Source organism: Rattus norvegicus, chromosome 16 (assembly GCF_021556685.1).
Source record: "Rattus norvegicus strain SHRSP/BbbUtx chromosome 16, alternate assembly SHRSP_T2T, whole genome shotgun sequence".
NCBI classification, from domain to species: Eukaryota; Metazoa; Chordata; class Mammalia; order Rodentia; family Muridae; genus Rattus; species Rattus norvegicus.
In genome coordinates, this window is record NC_141549.1 from 78512418 (window position 1) to 78533995 (window position 21578).

The following is a 21578-nucleotide window of genomic DNA, read 5'->3' on the forward strand; positions in this document are numbered from 1 at the left end:
TAACTGGCTGGAACTTCCTGCTTTCTTCTTGTCTTATAATGTCACTGCTGTGGACAGATACCATGACCAAAGCAAGTCTTATAAGGGCACCATTTGATTGGGTCTGGCTTACAGCTTCAGAGGTTCAGTCTGTTATCATCAAGGAAGGATCATGGCAATACCAAGGCAGGCATGGTACAGGATGAGATCAGAGTTCTGCAGCTTCATTTGAAGGCTGCTAACAGAACTCTGACTTCCAGGCAGGTAGAATGAGGTTCTTAAAGCCCACACCCACACTGACACACCTACTCCAACAAGGCCAAACCTCCTAAAAGTGCATGCCCTTGGCCGAGCATATATAAACCATCACACTTCCTATTTAGTGCCTTTGCTCCTTACTGCTACTTGCAGTTGTGTCTGTAGAGCTGACACACAATCCGGGCTTCATGGGCACATACATGACCTTGGCTTGCCCTACTTGTCAAATCCTAACATTTAGAGTGAGAGATGGGTTTTGGTGGAAAGTTAGGTCATTGTGACAATTAAAAATGAAGATACCCATGCTGTCTACTTCCCACATGGCCAATGGCTTTGAGAGTACCACTGATCTAAATGGGGTGGAGCTATGAGAGGAGAAATTAGGATGCCAACAACAGCATTGACCTTTCTTATTATCCATCAGAAGAATGTGTTAACCTTGACACTCCTATAGACCCATGCCGAGAATTTCTTTCTATCATTCTGGTACTTGGTTCTCAGTGTGTTGCTTGGAGACAATAATCAAGCACACAGACTGAGAACTTGTTGTAAGGACTTTCTTTGGATGTTATGGAAGAGAAAACTCAAGGACACAACGTGGGACAAATAACAGTCTCTTTAAAAATCTCTAGTTATATGAAAATACATTCTTCTTCTTCTTATTGCTCAGTGGCAGCAGAGGGGGTAGGTGACGCCACCAGAACGGCAGGACCCAGCGAGTCGTTCCCCAAATTGACAGCTGAGGAGTCTGCAATAGCAGGTCACGCCTGACTTCACATCTGGGGAAATAGACATCATAGGAAGTTCTTAGTGCCTCAGTCAGCAGGGCGGAAGAATCTTAGGCAATATATGTGATGGGTGAAGTGTGATTGCTGCCTTGAGTATTAGTGACAGCAGCATGAGCAATCATGATCAATATGAATAAATATACATGGTAAGCACAAAACGGAAACTAATGCTGTTTGTCTTAATTTTGATATTTTATGTGCTCCTGACATTACCTAAATTTTTAAACATATAATAGACACAATAAAATAGACAAAGTCTAACTATTTAGATCTAGAAAAAACAACCAGTCACAAAGACTTGATGTATTAAACCTTGTGATATAAACGAATTTGCACAAAAAGAAATTGATCTATTTAGCTCTTGATGTTAAATGAGAAAAATTAAGAAGTAATAAAGTCTCCCAGAGACCGAATTTCAGAACTTATCTATCCCCCTTCTCTCCTCCAGGTCTCTAGTATGATGTCTCTCACCTGCATCTTGGAGAGCAGTGCCTTTATCCCCTCCAAAGGATATGGAAATATCCTGGTCCTCCATGACCAGCTGCTCCTGATCTAGAGCCTCCTCAGTGCTTCTGCTTCCTTGGGGAGATTCTGCCTGGGTGTGGAGGCCAGCAGGAGAAGGGTGGTGAGCAGAGTGAGCGTCCTCATGGCTGTGGGTTTCCTAAGGGATGAAAAAGACATCAGGAACGGTGTGTGTGTGTGTGTGTGTGTGTGTGTGTGTGTGTGTGTGTGTGTGTGTGTGTGTTTCTATGTATATGGGGGTGTATGTTAAAGGAAGAATCGGAGATAGGCCCTGCAGGTAGAAAGTGTCTACATTAATGAGGAAAGCGATTTGCCGTCAGCGTCTTCTTGATATTTTTGTTATCACAGCTTCGATCCTGATAAGCCTTGGTCCATGTGTCTGGTGGCTGTCTTTCTTTTAAGCTGGCGAGGAAGAATAAGACCCTGGTATTTTTCCTGTAACTGCTTGGATTTTGTGTTTACACTAGAATGAGTATTTACTTTTTAATGTGAAAAAAAGAAGAAAAGAAACAGCATTTTCATACATTAAGTCTAAGGACCTCCATGTCTCTAAAGATGTATTGTTATTTGCTATCTGAAGGTGTTGGCTCAGGGGTGACACCTGAACCCTGATGATGTAGAGAGTCAGTGCTTAAAACCACATCGTCCTTATCAAACTAATCAAACTATGGACCAAATGAACTCCTGTGACTCTAGGCAAAGAATTGGTCTAAGGAGGACTACTATTCTTTATACTCCTACACAAGTATGAATAGCAATTAAGACAGTAAGTACTGAAGCATACAGCGCAACTGTTTCATGTACAACTGGAACTTACCTCAAGTAAAATGGATTAAAGACCTGGACATGAGATGTAAAAGCATAAAACTACTAGAAGGAAACACAGAACTGGGTCTGGACAGTGACATATTGCATGACACCAAAGGTTCAGGGAAGAAGGCAGGTGGGAAAGTGGGGTTGTGGGACTGTATTGGCCCGTGCAGCTTCTGCTTAGGAGAAGAAATAAGCACTGGGGTGAAGTGACAAGAAAGAACATGGTGGAAAGGTTAGCAAAGCATACATCTGAAAAGAAACTAAAACCCAAAATATATAGACAACAAGTGGGACTCAGTAGCCAAAGCCAAGCAATAGCAAGAGATATTTCTTAAAACAGAAAGACAGTTTAAAGATCATATTAATATCCCTACTGGAATGACCAGAAAGACATTTGTGTTTTGGGAAAAGTTTTGTGAGTTTCCCCTTAACCAGTAATTAATGTCCTTCGCAGATACCAGAGGCCCAGACAGAAGAACCCAGGAAGGGGGTCTGATGATGTGGGCTCCTCCAGAGCAGTCTTGCCTTTAGGGAGTCCATTGCAGCTAAGCCTCAGTGACATATCCATACTTTGAAAATTGTTTTCATTACTTACAGACTCTTTGGGTATGTAGGGAGAGTAGAGCAGGAGAGACAGCAATCTTCTTTTAAGACCTGGGGATACAAGAGCAGCTTAAACATCTTGGAACAGACTTCCCCTATTTAAGGGTCACTTGTGATGTCTTAATTTTTTGTGATTAATTTCTACTGGATACCTCAAACACCTGTGGTGCAAGGGCAGTTAGGAAATTGGAAAAGATGGGGCAAAACAGGAATTCACACAAAGACTTCTTATTTATCTTGTGTAGAACTGGATAACACCCATTTTTCCATCACTGCTCACTCCAAGGAGTTTGAGGCTTAATCACTGGTTTTAGAGGGTATAAGAGAGTACACAGGTACTGTGTGGCCTATAAATGAAGCCTATGCTTTGTGGAGAAGACTAGAATACACATTCAATGAACATGTAAAGAAGCATTTGAAAACTAGTTCTTAGTGAATCTGCCTAGGACCTAAGTTACAACTGTTGGAACTAGTTAAGCCATTCAGGAGAGTGCGAACATTTGCTGTATGGTGAGATTGTCCATTAGTTCTGCTGTGAGAATGGGCATTTTCTAATGGAGTCTCCAATTATATATATATATATATATATATATATATATATATATATATATATATATATATATATATATATATATATATATATATTTCTTTCCCAAAGATTATCATTGACAATGCATTCTTCTGGCAGGGTATTGGGGTCAAAGGGCATAGCCCCCAGGGATAGAGTAGTTCTTTTATTAAAGAGTCTAAGAGAACCATTTTTTTTCCTTTTACCAGGTGCTGATATTTTCTGAAAATGTCCTCTATAAACCAGGAAATGGGTTATTACCACAGAGTAAATCTTTTGACACTTTTATCTGAGACTTCATAGCTCCCCAAAACTGTAGGATTTTGTATCATCTGCAGTGTATAACATGATTATATGACTTGGTATGTGTTGTCCTGTTACACAAGACAAAATGGAGTAAGACATATCGGAACTCATCTGGCATACTTTGGGGAACTTTGAGTCTTGGAAAAAAAGGCCCCTTATAGTGGTAGACCAGAACTATTTATGTGCAGATTCTTTGGGAAAATGTTTTGGTTTATTGTATTTACAAATATCCATGGTCAAAACCTAGTCTGCTTCAGAAAGATGGATGACGATGCTTCCCTCTGAACCATGATGGGCGGTTGTACTCTGCACACCTGGTCTCAGTGCTCAGCCCATCACAATCTCCCTCCTGACGCCAGCACCAACTTGCTAACCATGCTGGAGAGTTTGTTTGCACTAATGTCTTCAAATCCCAGAGAGCCACTCATTTCTCTGCCCATGGCACTGACGAATGTTCAAATATTAAATATGAGTTAGAACCCATGTGCATGTGTGTGTCTTTTGAAATCCATTCCTACTTGTAATGAAATACAACAACAGGAGAGCAGAGCATGCTATTGTACATACACAATGAGAGAAGTTGGGACTTGTTTGTATTAGTTTTAATATCAACCTTTGCTTTGTCAAAGGTTGATGAAATGAAACTTCATCTTTTCACCTACTATCTCAAGAATGACCCAGAAAACACACCCTAAAAAAGTGATATAAAGTCCTGTTCTATTTTGCATATATTGATGAATAACTTATTTTTAATTGTTTATTAAGATTTCTGCAATGGGAATGTAGGATCAGTGTGCAACCCATGTAGGGTTCAGGTCTCTGTCCTTGGTGTGCTCGAACAGGAGAAAAACTAGCAAGTGCTTTTTTTCTAGGATTTCAAACTATGAAACCTTTCCAGATCTACCCTTCATTCTCTCTGCCATCATATAAGAGCCATCAGAAAAGGAGAGATAAAGAAAAGCCAGGGCAACACTTTTATTTCTTGAACCAACCAGTTTTTATAATCTCTTATGGTTCTCAAGAATTTGAGTGAAAATTCTGAGTCGGGGGTAGTTCTTGAACTGTCAATCTAAGACTACAAATTAACACAGGTTGAAAGTATGATCAGTCCTAACACAGAACAACTGACTTGTAAGAACTAGGTACAACTGTGCTGGGTACACACTTGGCATCAGAGGTCCCAGCTGACTGTTAGGGACAGCTTTATTGAGAGATGCTATCAAAGAAGCAGGGTCATCCACATGAGTGGGCAGGAAGGCAGAAAGATAGGTACACTCTTGGAGTTTTAGATTAGTACCCAAACATGGGAGAATTTAGCAAAGGGCATGTGTTAGGCATGAGTCATTGGCTGGAGGGCTGAAGAGTGTGAGGAGAGGGTCATTGTGACCTAAGAGGACAAGTATTAAAAAGTTGGGAAGGTGAACATCTGGGCCACATTGAATGGGAGAGTGTTTTCCTCTAATCTGCAAGTGTCTTAAATGATCTGAGGAACCTTGAGTAGCAAAGGAAGGTTGGTAAAGCACAGAAAAAATATGGTCTCTTAATCCCTTATATGTTGTTTCTGGTCATAGAAAGAGTTCAGAAAACCAAACTTTCAAATAGAAATGAACTCTTTATGCTGGAGTAATAACTTTGTGTATTGTATCTCTGTGCAGTGTACATTATTGCCGAGTAAGTAAAGAGAATGTGGTGCACATACTCTCTCTCTCTCTTTCTCTCTCTCTCTCTCTCTCTCTCTCTCTCTCTCTCTGCGTGTGTGTGTGTGTGTGTGTGTGTGTGTGTGTGTGTGTGTGTATTTGTACGTAGTGGAACACCATTTAACCATGAAAATGTGGAATTTTCAATAGCTGAGATGGCACTGGAGGATACTTTCTGTGTAAACTCCAGACACACAAGTGAAGGACAACATGTTCTCACATAGCCAAGATAAAGAGCAATGTAATGGCAGCTGAAAATAGAATACTTGCTACTAGAGACTATAAAGGGCGTGGAATGCTGGGAGGAGGTTGATCAGTGGGTACAGAATTACATTTACAGAGGAGCAATGAGTTGTGGTGGACTATTACATAACAGCATGGTTGTGAATAATAACGGATCATGTATTACAAAACCGTACAGTAGAATTTTAGTGTTTCACCATAACAAAATTATAAGTAATTGAGGTGACAGATATGCTAATTCCTCAACTTAATCACTTCACAATGTGCTCATACATGAATGATAACTTACCATTATGCACTTAGAAGTTTACCACTAGAATAGGTCAATTTAAAAAGAATGAACTCTCAAATTTTACAAGAAAATTTTACCCTCTACTGCAAAGGAGGGAAGGAAGACTTCATGAGCTTATTGTATCCAGGGTGAAGAATTTGCAACAGGGAGAGATGGTGGAATAATCTCTCTGGAGACAAAGACAAGAGAGGCTGTTATCTTTGTGAGATAGTGGACAGGCCTTGGAGAACATAAGTAGGGATGTTGATCAATGTGATTGTGTCATGTGTTTGCTGATTGACATTTTCCAGAGTTATTCTATCTGTTCCTGGAAACTGAGAATCTATGCCGTTAGATAATTACATTTCAGAAGGATGGCCCACATTTGACTTAATTATTAAGTGTATTTCACAAAGGACAAATTTAAAGGACAAATTTAAAGACTGAAGTGTCCCGAAGGAATGTGGAAGCAGCCTATCATGCCTGCAATCCACTAATCAGTATTCTGTAATATTTGAAGCTGAAAGGGTTATTTATACTGGTTAGAGTTAGACTTTCCTTACTGGCTCATTCAGTGGAGTTGGTATCTGTCATGGTTGCTATAACAACTACCATGTAATATGCTTCTAGCCTTCTTTCTTCCTCACAGTGTGATGGGCATATTCAATTGTAACAGCATGGTCCCATCCCTATTGAATGAATGTCCCATCCATAAGAATGTCTGTTGGGAAACCACACCATCTGTGCTACTGGAAGCTGCAATCTACAAGGTCGCCACCACTGCTGTCCTTTCATCCATACATGGTTTTCCCTTAAGGAGTGGGTGATGATTTAGTGTCTAACTCTTAGCACCCTGTAGCATTACAAGAGTATCAGGCTGTAAGGAGAACTGTCTGACTTCCTTTTTATCCTGGTTATCTCTTCCAAGCTGCATTCAACTCTAAAAAGCTATAAGGTAATTCACTGAAGTGTACCTTGTAGAGCACACTGCAGCCATTGGACATGCCCACTTCCTGTATATGAAGATTTCTTTATAGAGAATATATTTTGTCTCATATGACTGTAGACACTGCAGATAATGTGCATATCCTAGTGTGGGATGCCCTGCTTCTCATGCTACTTATTCTCTCTCTGACTTTCTCTAATATTGCTAAAAGGTGTTTCCATAGAGCCAAAAATAACCCATAGCTTAGAAACCAGAGGCACAATGCAGGCCCGTTTCATTGAAACTTCAACACTTTTTAAGGATACAGTAGTTCCCTAAGGAAATAAAATTTAGAAGTGCATAAACCTGAAGGACAGCGTGGTAGTTTTTCTTAACATAAAGGCAATGTCTTTCTGAGTGAGTCAAGTCTGCAGGAAGACAGAGTCATGTTAGAAGAGGCATGTGGCAGGATCATTTGCATGATGGGCTTTCTTTACGTCTTGTGTCTGAACCCAGAGTCATCCTTAAGTTGTTAGTTTTTGGAGCAAGTATTTTGCAAGCAAACACTAAGTTATTCTTTTCAACTGCAAAGATTTCCTTGAAGGTTCTAACAGGAAGCATAGTGCAATTAATTTATTGAAGATAAAGAAGTTGAAGCGGAGAGGTCATGAGCATCAGTGGCCTCAGAGCACATAGCAGCTTTGCTATCTCTGGTCTCCATGCTCAGCGGCAACAGAGGATAAGGCTTTCGTGTCTTTTGTTGCAGGTCCTTATAATGCCTTCTCTGTTTCTGCAGGATCTTGCTCTATAGTAGCATTTCTGATTTCTTGCAATGGAAGACACAAAAAGAATCAGGCAGAATGGAATAGTAGGTAATCCTATGAGAATGTGTGATACACCATGAGTCGGCATTGTTGGTCACATTACAACCATTAGCGTAGTCATCTCAACAAATAATGTACTTTATGGGTGTTCAGCATGCACTTGAGGGCCATTCTGATCTGTGTTTAATTTTTGTGTTCCTTTTGTCACCATGCAGACACTTGAGTGTACTCCTAATTTGATTCAAAGTTCTTTACACAAATGTAAATTTTCTCCTAATACCATAGACTACTCTTTCTCTTCTATACTCATCAACTCAGTACATTGGATTCCTCTATATTCCGGTGATCTTCTTATGTGTACTTTTTATAGTAAAAGCCTTATGAGAAAGAAATTCAATGAGAGTTACTTCACCCTCACTGTTACAGCTATGAAAAGGAAATAAAATGAAGTAGAGTTACCAAGTGAGCCATATTACTCTCCACAGGTTTCTGGAGGTCATCATAAATCCTCCGTCAGGAGAGTCCAAGCCTCCAACACCAGCACTTATCTGCATCTTAAAAAGCAGAGCCTTCTGGGCCTCCAAAGGAGACAGACATATCTGTGACCTCTCTCTGGCTGCCACTCCATTTTATTCTTCATCTGCCCCTTGCATAGGATCAGCCTGGATCTGGAAGGCCAGCAGGACAAGGGCAGAGAGGAAGAGAAGTGTCTTCATGGCCAGGAGTCACCTGGAGGACTGCTGAGCCTGAGCTCACTGTATGGAGAGTGAGGAGGCAGCCAGCATTAATGGGGCACAGACAGACCCCTCACTTAGACAAGGCACTCACTGATGTGGACTGGGAGAGGCCATTGTCCTCGGGATCCCTTTGCTGTTCCTCTGTCCTCAAGGCTGCCATCCTGATGTTGCTCTGTGTGCTCAGTGACACCCGTCCCCCACTGATAATGATGTCAGGGCCTTGCTACCTTCCCCTGTTTCCCATCTGGTTGAGTATTTACCTCTCAGTGGTCAAGAAAGGAAATAGCTAAACACTGCCTAACTCAACAATCTCATGGAACAAAGTGTCTTTGTGTTTTGAACTAGGAGCCTGCTCTTCTCAGAAGTGTGGACCCTGGAACAAATATAAATTCAGGTGGACTTGACAGTCAATTCTGCACAGAATTCCGGGTATTATCCAATACTCTCATGAAAGAAGACCTTATGAATCTTTTCCTTTGGGGCTAAGGAATTAAAATCACCTTTCCTTGTCTCCAGTGAATTGAGTTGAAGAGACAGGTTTTCAGAGTGAAGGTAGACTGCGTTGTTCTGGAGAAGCCATTGTGACAGAATACTTCCCACTTGGGAACCATCCAGTGCTGTGCTGTTGCTCTTGGATTAGATCATGTACTTTTTACTTTTAGGTAACATGAATTAAGAAACAATGAACAACCGTATCAAATTTTTCTCTTGCTTTAAATTATTCTTTGCATTTGCAATCTCTGAGTCTATGTTAAAAAATTGAAGTCCTCTTCCAATTGGTAGAATGTAGTGATTTTTGCACTTTTTTAATAATTAGGAAAACACCAGTGTTTATCATTATATGGACACGGGCATAAAATACATATAAATATCCCATAGAGCTTAAAAGCAACAGTGATCTTGGTTTTGTTTTGAAATAATTTGGAACAGTGTACTTGTGACAGTCAATCATGCTGTTGACTGTCATGAAACCAGTATGACAAACACCGTTGATTCCTCAGTTTCATTCCTAGATGTTACTCACTGTGATCCCTTTATTCAATGCCTTATGCCCACTGTGCATCTCCAGGCACAGCCAAGACTTGTCAGGCCCTTGTGGGAATAGTCCTAGCGTTCACTTGACTGACTCGAGTCTTTTGGGTATATATCAGAAGTGATACATGTTGCTCATTCAGTGCACCAAGAATGAAGAAAAATTAAAATTACTTCTCACCTTGAGACCTGAAAGTTACATGGCCTTTACCCTGATGCGGTGAGGCTTAGGCAAGAGTCTTTGGAATGACAGTGTCAGACACTTAAATGAAACTGTCTTAAACAAAACCCTGACTTCAGATAGTAGCAATTGCAAAGATGAACACAGTTTTCAGATAAAAAGTAAAAGGAAGAAGTTCAAATGATGTTGCTGTCCTGGTCTACACTCTTATTTTTTCTCCTAATTGAGATGGGCACATTCACAAATGCATCTCCCATGATAAGGTCTTATATTCTTCTGAAGCAGCCTCATTCAGAGAAGGAGAAGGAAGAGCAATGAGTCCATGGAATGAGAAATAGAGTAAAAATCAGAGAATGGCTACTCAAGAGATAAAATATCAAAACAACAATAAAAACAAAAACAGCAACAACAAACCGTGCACAAAGAAAGCCAATTAATAACTGAAATATAAGAAGGAAGAGTCAAGAGGGCTTATTGGGAGACACACTGTCACCATACCTGCTGACCTGAGTTCAAGTCCCAGGAACCACACAGTGGCAACAGCAAGCAGATTGCCATTAGCTGCCCTCTGAGCTCCACCTGAGTTCTGTGGCACATGAGTCTCCCAATACATACAAGTAGTAATTAAATATAAAATATAAAAATACATAAATATAAAATATAAAAATAAAATTTTAAGTAAATGATAACCTTTAAAAGACAAACTTCCCAAGGATTAGTTACAGAAATTATTCTTGTGTCCAAAAAAAATCCCCCTAGTTTAGCCTAATCCCAAAGAATCTCAAAAGGTTCATTTTACACAGCCTTGGACAAACATTGAAGAATGACCAGGTCATATAATAACTGAGAATCACTGTAGGTTGTGGTGCTCAGAAGGCATCTCTATTGAAATCACATCCTCTCCATCACCATGGTATTGTCAACATGCTCCACCTCATGGGCTAGAGGCCATCACTTTTCACTACAGAGAACATCAATGAAATTTTGGTAAACAATCTATGATTGCATGAAACAAAAATAACCTGTAGATGACCAAGATCTTTCAAATTATTCCACTGACCAGAGAAAAATCAAACGAACAACACATACTTCTGGCTCATTCCAGCCAACTCTGAGACAGACCCATGTTACAGCTTCTGACTGTGACCCTGGACCCTCTCAGGAGAGCATGGAAACACAGAGAAAAGGTGTGCATTGGGACTGGAAACAAAAAACATGTACTGACTTCATAATAAGAATTACACCAGACATCACTAGTGACTAAACATGCATCTTTAAAACAAGGAGATTTGTCTCCATGGTATTAGGACATTCTTCAGTCCAACATGAAAATAAGCCCACTTCCCATCAACCACCTTTATTTTGTAGTCTTCTGGTCAGAAATACCCAAACATTACTCTGTCAGACATTTACTATTTTTCTTCTTCCCATCATCTTTAATATCTGGAAGGTGCTATATCAGTTCTCAGCTCTCCCAAGTCTCATTTATCCTTACATTGAATGCCTTTTACTCTAGTTTGGGAAACTGCCTATTTTATGGGATGTCTCTTTAACATGGCCATAAAGTTCTTGAGGTATTTGAAACTAGGAGATACATTCCCCATTAGTTTAATATATACAAGCATTTGCTATTGGAAAAAACATTTGAATGCTATTGATCTTGACAACTTCTTATGTAAAGTAAGAATAGTAAATTTTCATGTATTGTAGAGCCAGGGCAGCCTTGTGTCATAACTTCATAGAAACCATGACATTTTGAAACACATGATAAGCCAGGCAGCATTCTCCACATAGATAACATGTACAGCACATTATATTAGCTTATACATACTAATTGCTAAGGTCTTTTTTCTCCTCCTATCTGAGGTTTTCACAATAACCCAATAAAGTAGCCACTCTATTGGCCAATGTGTTGTGGGTTTGTAATGGAACATGCAAGAGGTTAATTGCTTTACTCAGAGACACTAAAGGTTAGGCAACAGGGCTGTGGCCAAGTCTCCTGTTTTTACCGCTACACCACCTTCCAACCTACCTTCTGCGTTTCTAATGATACATCCTGTCATTCATTGGGATTAGTTGTTTTCCTTGCTAGAACCTGTTAGGAGATCAAGGTTGAAAGACATCTGTTGACAGACGGTCTTTCTACAACCTCTCCTCAGTCTCTACCCATGCTAATTCCCAACTCTGTGATTTGATATGAGGCAACCAATAAATAACTTGTATTCTGTGGATAATCTTAAGAAATGGGGTTTTATTTTTGGCAGATATCACAAGAACTAACACACATGTAATATCAGGGCAAAAGAAGTAGATTCAATTATTAAGGAGAACGGCGTCCTGTTGAGATTTTGCATGCAAGCTTGTGACTCAAAACAAGTACAGAAGAGATCATCCAACCTGTCTTAGAGTCCAGGTTGCAGTGCAGGAGGTCATGAGAAGAAACGAGTTCACAAGCTGTGACCCATCTTACCCAGCGAAGTTTTAATCCCAGTGAGGAAGGAAGACAGCTAGACCCTCCCATGTGCACATGTGGGTCCTGTGCAAGACTGGAGGTTTCAGAGGACATTTCAGGGCCAATTCCATACTTTGGAGACCATGATTGAATATATGATGAAGGTTGGACAAGATTTAGTAATAGGAGAATTAGCAATGAACTACAAAGAACTCCATTTTCCAACATCACTTTCGTGTCTCTTGTCCACCTGTTCCATCCACAGCCCTACTTCCTAATGTCTTGTTGTGCATTCACATGTGATATCATATGTTGGACTACTGAAAATCCTTAACACCCTCCATGAAAAGGTCGAAATTCCTCAGTTGTGGAAGTGAGAGGGTAAGAAAGATAACTCTGTCTCAAACCCAGGAGGTGGTAGGAATTTTTCTACTGCCACTAAAACACACAGGCTCGAGTTTTACAAACTTAAATTAAAGGAAGAAAACTCAGAAATATCATTGAAGGAAATTAAATAGTAGGTTGTTTGTAAGAGCAAATAAAACTGGAAAAGAAAAACAATAATATGTATAGAAATTTGTAACATTTACTACAAATAGAATATTTCTGAGACTTATGAATGGCAGCTAAAGATGAATTAAAGAAAATGAGGGGCTGAAGGGATGGCTTGATAGTGTTGCAGAGGACCCAGATTCAGTTCTAGAACCCACATAGCAGCTCATAGCATTCTGGAACTCCAGTACCAGGGGAATTAGCCCACTTGTACACTTCTTTGGCACCTTATGAGAAAAATGTACTACTAATACTGAAATCTCAATTTGTCCTATCAGATTGGGACTAGGACTATAAGAAAAATATTACAGTACGAGTTAAGGACAGAGGTCCTGAGTTCAATTCCCAGGAACCATATGCTGACTTACAATCATCTGTAATGGGGTTCCAATGCCCTCTGCTGGTCTCTGAACACATCTGCAGTGTATTCATAAGCATGGATTAAGTAAGTAGATGTTCAAAAAAAAAAAAAGAAGTTTTTCCCCCAAGGCCCAATAAACACAAAAGTCTCTAAATGACTGGGTGCAAGTTCACAGACAGAGGACTCTGGTCTCTACCGTCTCTGGTGTCCACAACTTGGTGCCTTTCCCCAAGAGAGACAGCTGATGTCACCAGGGTTGGTGAAGAGAGGAAGAAGAGAACATAAAGCAGGAAGAAAATGAAAATGATGGTGTAAAAGAAAAGTTGATTGCTGTCCTCAGAAGAGCTTTCTTCTGGATGGACATATTGTGCTGGTTCTGCATGCTTTGGACTTTCATGACCAGTTCTGTACTGGACACTATTAGGAAGGACAGAAAGAGAAAACCCTGAAATAGAAAACCTTCACATGGGCATGGAATCTTGGGCATGCAAATTTTAGTAAGTGCTCCTGAGACCAACTCTGTGATAATCAGAAAAGTCAATAATGTGTCTGAAATGTAAGGTGTGCTTCTTGACTGATAGTTCTAAGCCTACAGAGAGATTCATGTGGTCATATCCCATTTAACAATGATATATATGTTAAATATATAAAGATATATGTATGTTCAGTATGTATGTTCAATATGTATGTAAATAATATTCTTGCTGCTTCACTAGCTTTTACACAGAGCTGTAAGTAAAAACATTGTAGCCAATGAATAGTATTTATTAACATGTAAATAGGAGCTGGCACCTGTGACAGTGGGACTCCATACACTGACTGTAAACAACAGGATGCTCTGGACCTTTTGCTGTGTGTGTGGTGAGAGACATGGGATAAACACAGACTGAAGAGTGTTCCTGAATGACATGGCGGCACTTCTCGAGACCGGGTAGCAGCTTCTGAGCCTCTCTACATTGTGGATGTCCTTTCCTGTAGGTCAGGTCTCATTGTCTAAAAGTAAAAGCATTGCAGCATCTCAGACCTGGGAAACACCCCATGGCTTGAGGGTCCTGAGCATGAAGAGCCACCTGGAGCTCACTCTTGGCAGATGTGTTCCATGACTTTGGCTTCTTCAGAACAACCCACTACAGCTTCACTCTGACAAATCCTAGAAACTTGAACTCAATTCACTAGAGGGCACCATAAAGCCATCATACCTTATAATGGCCCCAAAGGAGGTGATTCACAAAGTTTGCCTTGATGAGGACAATTGCTAATACACAAAAACTTGCAAAAAAAATTGAGTGTCCAGTCCACCTGGTCAAGGACTGGTCCCGGATCCACAGTTTCTGAGAATAGCAGGCTCCAACTTGAAAACACAAAAATTGTTTGTTCTATGAGCTCATTAAATTAGGCAGTGTTCAGCTATTTTCTTTCCTGACCACTGAGAGGTAAATACTCAAGCAGATGGGAAACAGGGGAGGACAGCAAAGCCTGTTCATCATTATCAGTGGGAGTGTGCATGAGGGGAGGGGTGTCAGTGAACACACAGAGCATCAGGAAGGAAGCCTTGAGGACAGAGGAACATCAAAGGGATCCTGAGGACAACAGCTGGGAGCAGTTGCCATCAATGAGTGCCTTCTCTAAGTGTGGGGCATGTTCTTTGCCCTATAAATGCAGGCTGGCTCCTCTCTCCACACACTGGTCTCCAGCTCACCAATCCTCCAGGTGACTTCCAGCCATGAAGACTCTTGTCCTCCTCTCTGCCCTTGTCCTGCTGGCATTCCAGGTCCAGGCTGATCACATTCAAGAGGCAGAAGAAGAGACTAAAACTGAGGAGCAGCCAGCAGATGAGGACCAGGATATGTCTGTCTCCTTTGAAGGCCCAGAAGCCTCTGCTCTTCAAAATTTAGGTGCGTGCTTGTGCACAGAATGATGGAGGCCTGGAGTCTCCTGATGGAGGGTTGTAGATTAGCCCTGGAGTCCTGTCAAGGACAGTCTGGTTCAGGTAGCTGTCTACTGATCCTTTCAGAACTTCCCTGTCTTATTCATAGAAATAACAGTGAGAGACAAGCCATTGGGCTTGACTTTTTCCTTTTAAGATTTCGGTCTAACAATTTATCTGTGAAAAACCTTTAAAATATAAAACATATTGATTAGTTCTTTAAACCTGAGTGATAATTTTATTACAGGAAGAAATATCCGTTTTACTTTAAAAATTAGATTGGTACCCAAATGCCAGTGTATGAAGGTGTTGGGTCAAGAAAACACAAAAAAACTGTTAGAATATGGTGTAGATGAAAATTCCTATATGTGATTAACACTTGTTAAACATCTTATCTCCATGTGTTTGGGGTTGATCACTGTGCTGGCTGTGATGTCACCCACACAGCAAACCTACTCTCTACCATGCACAGGACATCTTCATGGGGTAGTTCACTGTTACACACTACTGGCCTCCTTACTTCATGCCTGATGCTTTCTTGTTTCCTCAGAGATAGGATGGCCATTAAAGCAGTGCCATTGCCGAAAGTTCTGCAGACCTTATGAAAAGGCCGAGGGGTCCTGTCGTCCAGGTCTATTTATAAAACGCAAAATCTGCTGCATACAACAATGGACACCAGGGAGGACATAACCACGTGAACTGGGACCTCACAATCTGTCATTCTTGGGCTTCAACTCGACTGCTTTTCCTTCTCCAATAAACCCCTTGCAGACAAATAACCTGTTTATGTTTTTTTGATGCTTTCTATGTGGCTTAGACAGGACTCTCCTGAGCCATGTAGCAAAATCTTCAGTGAATCCTTTGTAAAAGAAGTCTTGGTCACATTTCAGCAGTCATATCAAGGATGAGCAGGAGGTTAGATCCAAAGAGACAAGATGGTCTGCGCCAGCTGCTTCTGTGTCTATCAAGTCTTCTGTCCTTTAGATTAGAGTCACCCTCAAAAATTAGTTCCAGATTTTCATGTTCTATTTTTTCTGTTGAAGGAGATTACATTGTTTCCCTCCTGTAGCTATTATGAACTCTGAGGCAATAAACTACATCCTAGAAAAAGCAAGAAAGTAATCTCCTTGCAACAAACCCAAAAGACAAAAGCCACACAAACATCATTCTGCCTCTAACAACATATAACTAGAACACATGCTCCACTATGTGAGATCAGACCTTCATAGAAAATATATTTCCAATACCATCCAAACTATTGGACAAAAAAGAAACAGAAGGTACACTACCCAATTCCTTCTATGAAGCAACAATTACTCTTATACGTAAACCCGACAAAGACCCAACAAAAAAGAGAACTTCAGATCAATTTCCCTTATGAATATTGACACAAAAATACTCAATAAAATTCTCACAAACCAAATCCAAGAATGCATCAAAATGATCATTCATTATGATTAAGCAGTCTTCATCCCAGAAATGCAGGGTCTGTTCAGTGTATGGGAATGCATCAATGTAATCCACTATATAAACAAACTCAAAGAAAAACACCACACGATCATCCCAATAGGTTCTGAGATAGCATTTGACAAAATTCAACACCCCTTCATGTTAAAAGTCTTGGAAAGATCAGCAATTCAAGGCTCATACTTAAACATAGTAAAAGCAATATGGAGCAAATCAGTAACCAGCATCAAACTAAATGGAGTGAAACTTAAAGCAATCTCAGTAAAATCAGGGATTAGACAAGGCTGCCCAGTCTCTCTCTATCTACTCAATGTAGTACTCTAAGTCCTAGCCAGAGCAATCAGAAAACAAAAGGAGGTCAAAGGGAAACAACTTGGAAAGGAAGAAGTAAAAATATCACTATTTGTAGATGATGTGATAATATACATAAGTGACCCCAAAAAAGTTCCACCAAAGAACTCGTACTAAACAACTTCAGCAAAGTGGCTAAACATAAAATAACTCCAACAAATCAGTTGCCTACCTCTACTCAAAGGATAATCAGACTGAGAAAGAAATTGGGAAAATGATACCCTTCAGAATAGTCACAAATAACATAAAATACCTCAGTGTGAGTCTAACCAAGCAAGGGAAAGATCTGTAGGACAAGAACTTCATGTCTCTGAAGAAAGAAATTGAGGAATATCTCAGAAGGTGGGAATACTGCCAGGCTCATGCATTGGCAGTATTAATATGTAAAAATGGCCATCTTGCCAAAAGCAATCTAAAAATCCAATGCAATCCCCATCAAAATTTTAACTCACTTCTTCATAGAGTTAGAAAGATCAATTTTCAAATTCATTTGGAATAACAATAAACCCAAGTTTGTGAAAACTATCAGCAACAGTAAAATAACTTCTGGGGGAACCACCATCCCTGACCTCAAGCTGTTTTACAGAGCAATCATGATAAAATTTGTATGGTATTGGTACAGAGACAGGCAAGTAGACCACACACCTATGGTCACTTGATCTTTGACAAAGGAGCTAAAACCATCCAGTAGAGAAAAGATACAATGTTCAACAAATGGTAATGGCTTAATTGGAGGTCAGCATGTAGAAGAATGCAAATCGATCCATTCTTATCACCCTGTACAAAGCTCAAGTCCAAGTGATTCAAGGACCTCCACACCAAAGCAGACACACTCAAACCATTAGAAGAAGAAGAAGAAGAAGAAGAAGAAGAAGAAGAAGAAGAAGAAGAAGAAGAAGAAGAAGAAGAAGGAGAAGGAGAAGGAGAAGGAGAAGGAGAAGGAGAAGGAGAAGGAGAAGGAGAAGGAGAAGGAGAAGGAGAAGGAGAAGGAGAAGGAGAAGGAGAAGGAGAAGGAGAAGGAGAAGGAGGAGAAGAAGAAGAAGAAGAAGAAGAAGAAGAAGAAGAAGAAGAAGAAGAAGAAGAAGAAGAAGGAGAAGAAGGAGAAGAAGAAGAGGAAGATTCTTTTTTTCTTTTTTTTCTTTTTTTTATTAACTTGAGTATTTCTTATATACATTTCGAATGTTATTCCCTTTCCTGGTTTCCAGGCAAACATTCCCGTCCCCCCTCCCCTTCCTATGGGTGTTCCCCTCCCAACCCTCCCCCCATTGCCGCCCTCCCCCCAACAGTCTAGTTCACTGGGGGTTCAGTCTTAGCAGGACCCAGGGCTTCCCCTTCCACTGGTGCTCTTACTAGGATATTCATTGCTACCTGTGCAGTTGGAGCCCAGGGTCAGTCCATGTATAGTCTTTGGGTAGTGGCTTAGTCCCTAGAAGCTCTGGTTGCTTGGCATTGTTGTACATATGGGGTCTCGAGCCCATTCAAGCTCTTCCAGTTCTTTCCCTGATTCCTTCAACGGGGGTCCTATTCTCAGTTCAGTGGTTTGCTGCTGGCATTCGCCTCTGTATTTGCTGTATTCTGGCTGTGTCTCTCAGGAGTGATCTACATCCTGCTCCTGTCGGTCTGCACTTCTTTGCTTCATCCATCTTGTCTAATTGGGTGGCTGTACATGTATGGGCCACATGTGGGGCAGGCTCTGAATGGGTGTTCCTTCAGTCTCTGTTTTAATCTTTGTCTCTCTCTTCCCTGCCAAGGGTATTCTTGTTCCCCTTTTAAAGAAGGAGTGAAGCATTCACATTTTGATCATCCGTCTTGAGTTTCATTTGTTCTAGGCATCTAGGGTAATTCAAGCCCTTGGGCTAATAGCCACTTATCACTGAGTGCATACCATGTATGTCTTTCTGTGATTGGGTTAGCTCACTCAGGATGATATTTTCCAGTTCCAACCATTTGCCTACGAATTTCATAAAGTCGTTGTTTTTGATAGCTGAGTAATATTCCATTGTGTAGATGTACCACATTTTCTGTATCCATTCCTCTGTTGAAGGGCATCTGGGTTCTTTCCAGCTTCTGGCTATTATAAATAAGGCTGCGATGAACATAGTGGAGCATGTGTCTTTTTTATATGTTGGGGCATCTTTTGGGTATATGCCCAAAAGAGATATAGCTGGATCCTCAGGCAGTTCAATGTCCAATTTTCTGAGGAACCTCCAGACTGATTTCCAGAATGGTTGTACCAGTCTGCAATCCCACCAACAATGGAGGAGTGTTCCTCTTTCTCCACATCCTCGCCAGCATCTGCTGTCACCTGAGTTTTTGATCTTAGCCATTCTCACTGGTGTGAGGTGAAATCTCAGGGTTGTTTTGATTTGCATTTCCCTTATGACTAAAGATGTTGAACATTTCTTTAGGTGTTTCTCAGCCATTCGGCATTCCTCAGCTGTGAATTGTTTGTTTAGCTCTGAACCCCATTTTTAATAGGGTTATTTGTCTCCCTGCGGTCTAACTTCTTGAGTTCTTTGTATATTTTGGATATAATCTTTGTATATTTTTGGATACCTATCTGTTGTAGGATTGGTAAAGATCTTTTCCCAATCTGTTGGTTGCCGTTTTGTCCTAACCACAGTGTCCTTTGCCTTACAGAAGCTTTGCAGTTTTATGAGATCCCATTTGTTGATTCATGATCTTAGAGCAAAAGCCATTGGTGTTTTGTTCAGGAAATTTTTTCCAGTGCCCATGTGTTCCAGATGCTTCCCTAGTTTTTCTTCTATTAGTTTGAGTGTGTCTGGTTTGATGTGGAGGTCCTTGATCCACTTGGACTTAAGCTTTGTAAAGGGTGATAAGCATGGATCGATCTGCATTCTTCTACATATTGACCTCCAGTTGAACCAGCACCATTTGCTGAAAATGCTATCTTTTTTCCATTGGATGGTTTTGGCTCCTTTGTCAAAAATCAAGTGACCATAGATGTGTGGGTTCATTTCTGGGTCTTCAATTCTATTCCATTGGTCTATCTGTCTGTCTCTGTACCAATACCATGCAGTTTTTATCACTATTGCTCTGTAATACTGCTTGAGTTCAGGGATAGTGATTCCCCCTGAAGTCCTTTTATTGTTGAGGATAGTTTTAGCTATCCTGGGTTTTTTGTTATTCCAGATGAATTTGCAAATTGTTCTGTCTAACTCTTTGAAGAATTGGATTGGTATTTTGATGGGGATTGCATTGAATCTGTAGATCGCTTTTGGTAAAATGGCGATTTTTACTATATTGATCCTGCCAATCCATGAGCATGGGAGATCTTTCCATCTTCTAAGGTCTTCTTCAATTTCTTTCTTCAGTGTCTTGAAGTTCTTATTGTACAGATCTTTTACTTGCTTGGTTAAGGTCACACCGAGGTACTTTATTTTATTTGGGTCTATTATGAAGGGTGTCGTTTCCCTAATTTCTTTCTCGGCTTGTTTCTCTTCTGTGTAGAGGAAGGCTACTGATTTATTTGAGTTAATTTTATACCCAGCCACTTTGCTGAAGTTGTTTATCAGCTTTAGTAGTTCTCTGGTGGAACTTTTGGGATCACTTAAATATACTATCATATCATCTGCAAATAGTGATATTTTGACTTCTTCTTTTCCGATCTGTATCCCCTTGACCTCCTTTTGTTGTCTGATTGCTCTGGCTAGAACTTCAAGAACTATATTGAATAAGTAGGGAGAGAGTGGGCAGCCTTGTCTAGTCCCTGATTTTAGTGGGATTGCTTCAAGTTTCTCTCCATTTAGTTTAATGTTAGCAACTGGTTTGCTGTATATGGCTTTTGCTATGTTTAGGTATGGGCCTTGAATTCCTATTCTTTCCAGGACTTTTATCATGAAGGGGTGTTGAATTTTGTGAAATGCTTTCTCAGCATCTAATGAAATGATCATGTGGTTTTGTTCTTTCAGTTTGTTTATATAATGGATCACGTTAATGGTTTTCCGTATGTTAAACCATCCCTGCATGCCTGGGATGAAGCCTACTTGGTCATGGTGGATGATTGTTTTGATGTGCTCTTCGATTCGGTTTGCCAGAATTTTATTGAGTATCTTTGCGTCGATATTCATAAGGGAAATTGGTCTGAAGTTCTCTTTCTTTGTTGTGTCTTTGTGTGGTTTAGGTATAAGAGTAATTGTGGCTTCATAGAAGGAATTCGGTAGTGCTCCATCTGTTTCAATTTTGTGGAATAGTTTGGATAATATTGGTATGAGGTCTTCTATGAAGGTCTGATAGAATTCTGCACTAAACCCGTCTGGACCTGGGCTCTTTTTGGTTGGGAGACCTTTAATGACTGCTTCTATTTCCTTAGGAGTTATGGGGTTGTTTAACTGGTTTATCTGTTCCTGATTTAACTTCGGTACCTGGTATCTGTCTAGGAAATTGTCCATTTCCTGCAGATTTTCAAGTTTTGTTGAATATAGGCTTTTATAGTAAGATCTGATGATTTTTTGAATTTCCTCTGAATCTGTAGTTATGTCTCCCTTTTCATTTCTTTTTTTTAATTTAGAGAATACTTTATTAGTTTTTGTAATCAAACCCACGTATATAAGACCTTACATATTTAATACAGTGTGTTACCCCTGTACAAATGGAAAAAACTTAAGTTCAACATTTCTAGACCAATATGGCTGTTAATTTCTGTACAGTGCCAACTCAACACAGTAAACGGGGATACTTTTTTCGAAAGTTGACAGCAC

The 21578-nt window shown here is 40.2% G+C and overlaps 3 protein-coding genes and 1 pseudogene across 3 annotated transcripts in view; 2 read left to right on the top strand and 2 right to left on the bottom strand.

Annotated features, from left to right (window-relative positions):
- Erich1 (glutamate-rich 1) overlaps window positions 1-21578 on the top strand; it is a gene marked incomplete at its 5' end in the record, with an annotated part of 52793804 nt that overhangs the window by 47641858 nt on the left and 5130368 nt on the right.
- Defa7 (defensin alpha 7) lies at window positions 779-12222 on the bottom strand (annotated as a pseudogene). Its single transcript, NR_172012.2, is given in 4 exon segments — window positions 779-1016; window positions 1497-1686; window positions 2956-3014; window positions 12145-12222. The product of NR_172012.2 is annotated as a defensin alpha 7, transcript variant 1, non-coding (transcript).
- Window positions 7697-21578, bottom strand: part of LOC148000626 (alpha-defensin 24-like) — a 44649-nt gene continuing 30767 nt past the window's right edge. Inside the window, exon 2 of the mRNA XM_087589464.1 lies at window positions 7697-7806. Coding sequence (XP_087445590.1) covers window positions 7697-7806 — 110 coding nt within the window. The remainder of the gene's footprint in view (window positions 7807-21578) is intronic.
- On the top strand, window positions 14791-15824 carry Defa8 (defensin alpha 8). The gene is given in 2 exon segments (NM_001033077.2): window positions 14791-15007; window positions 15590-15824. Coding segments are annotated over 2 exon segments (312 nt in total). The 5' UTR covers window positions 14791-14835; the 3' UTR covers window positions 15730-15824.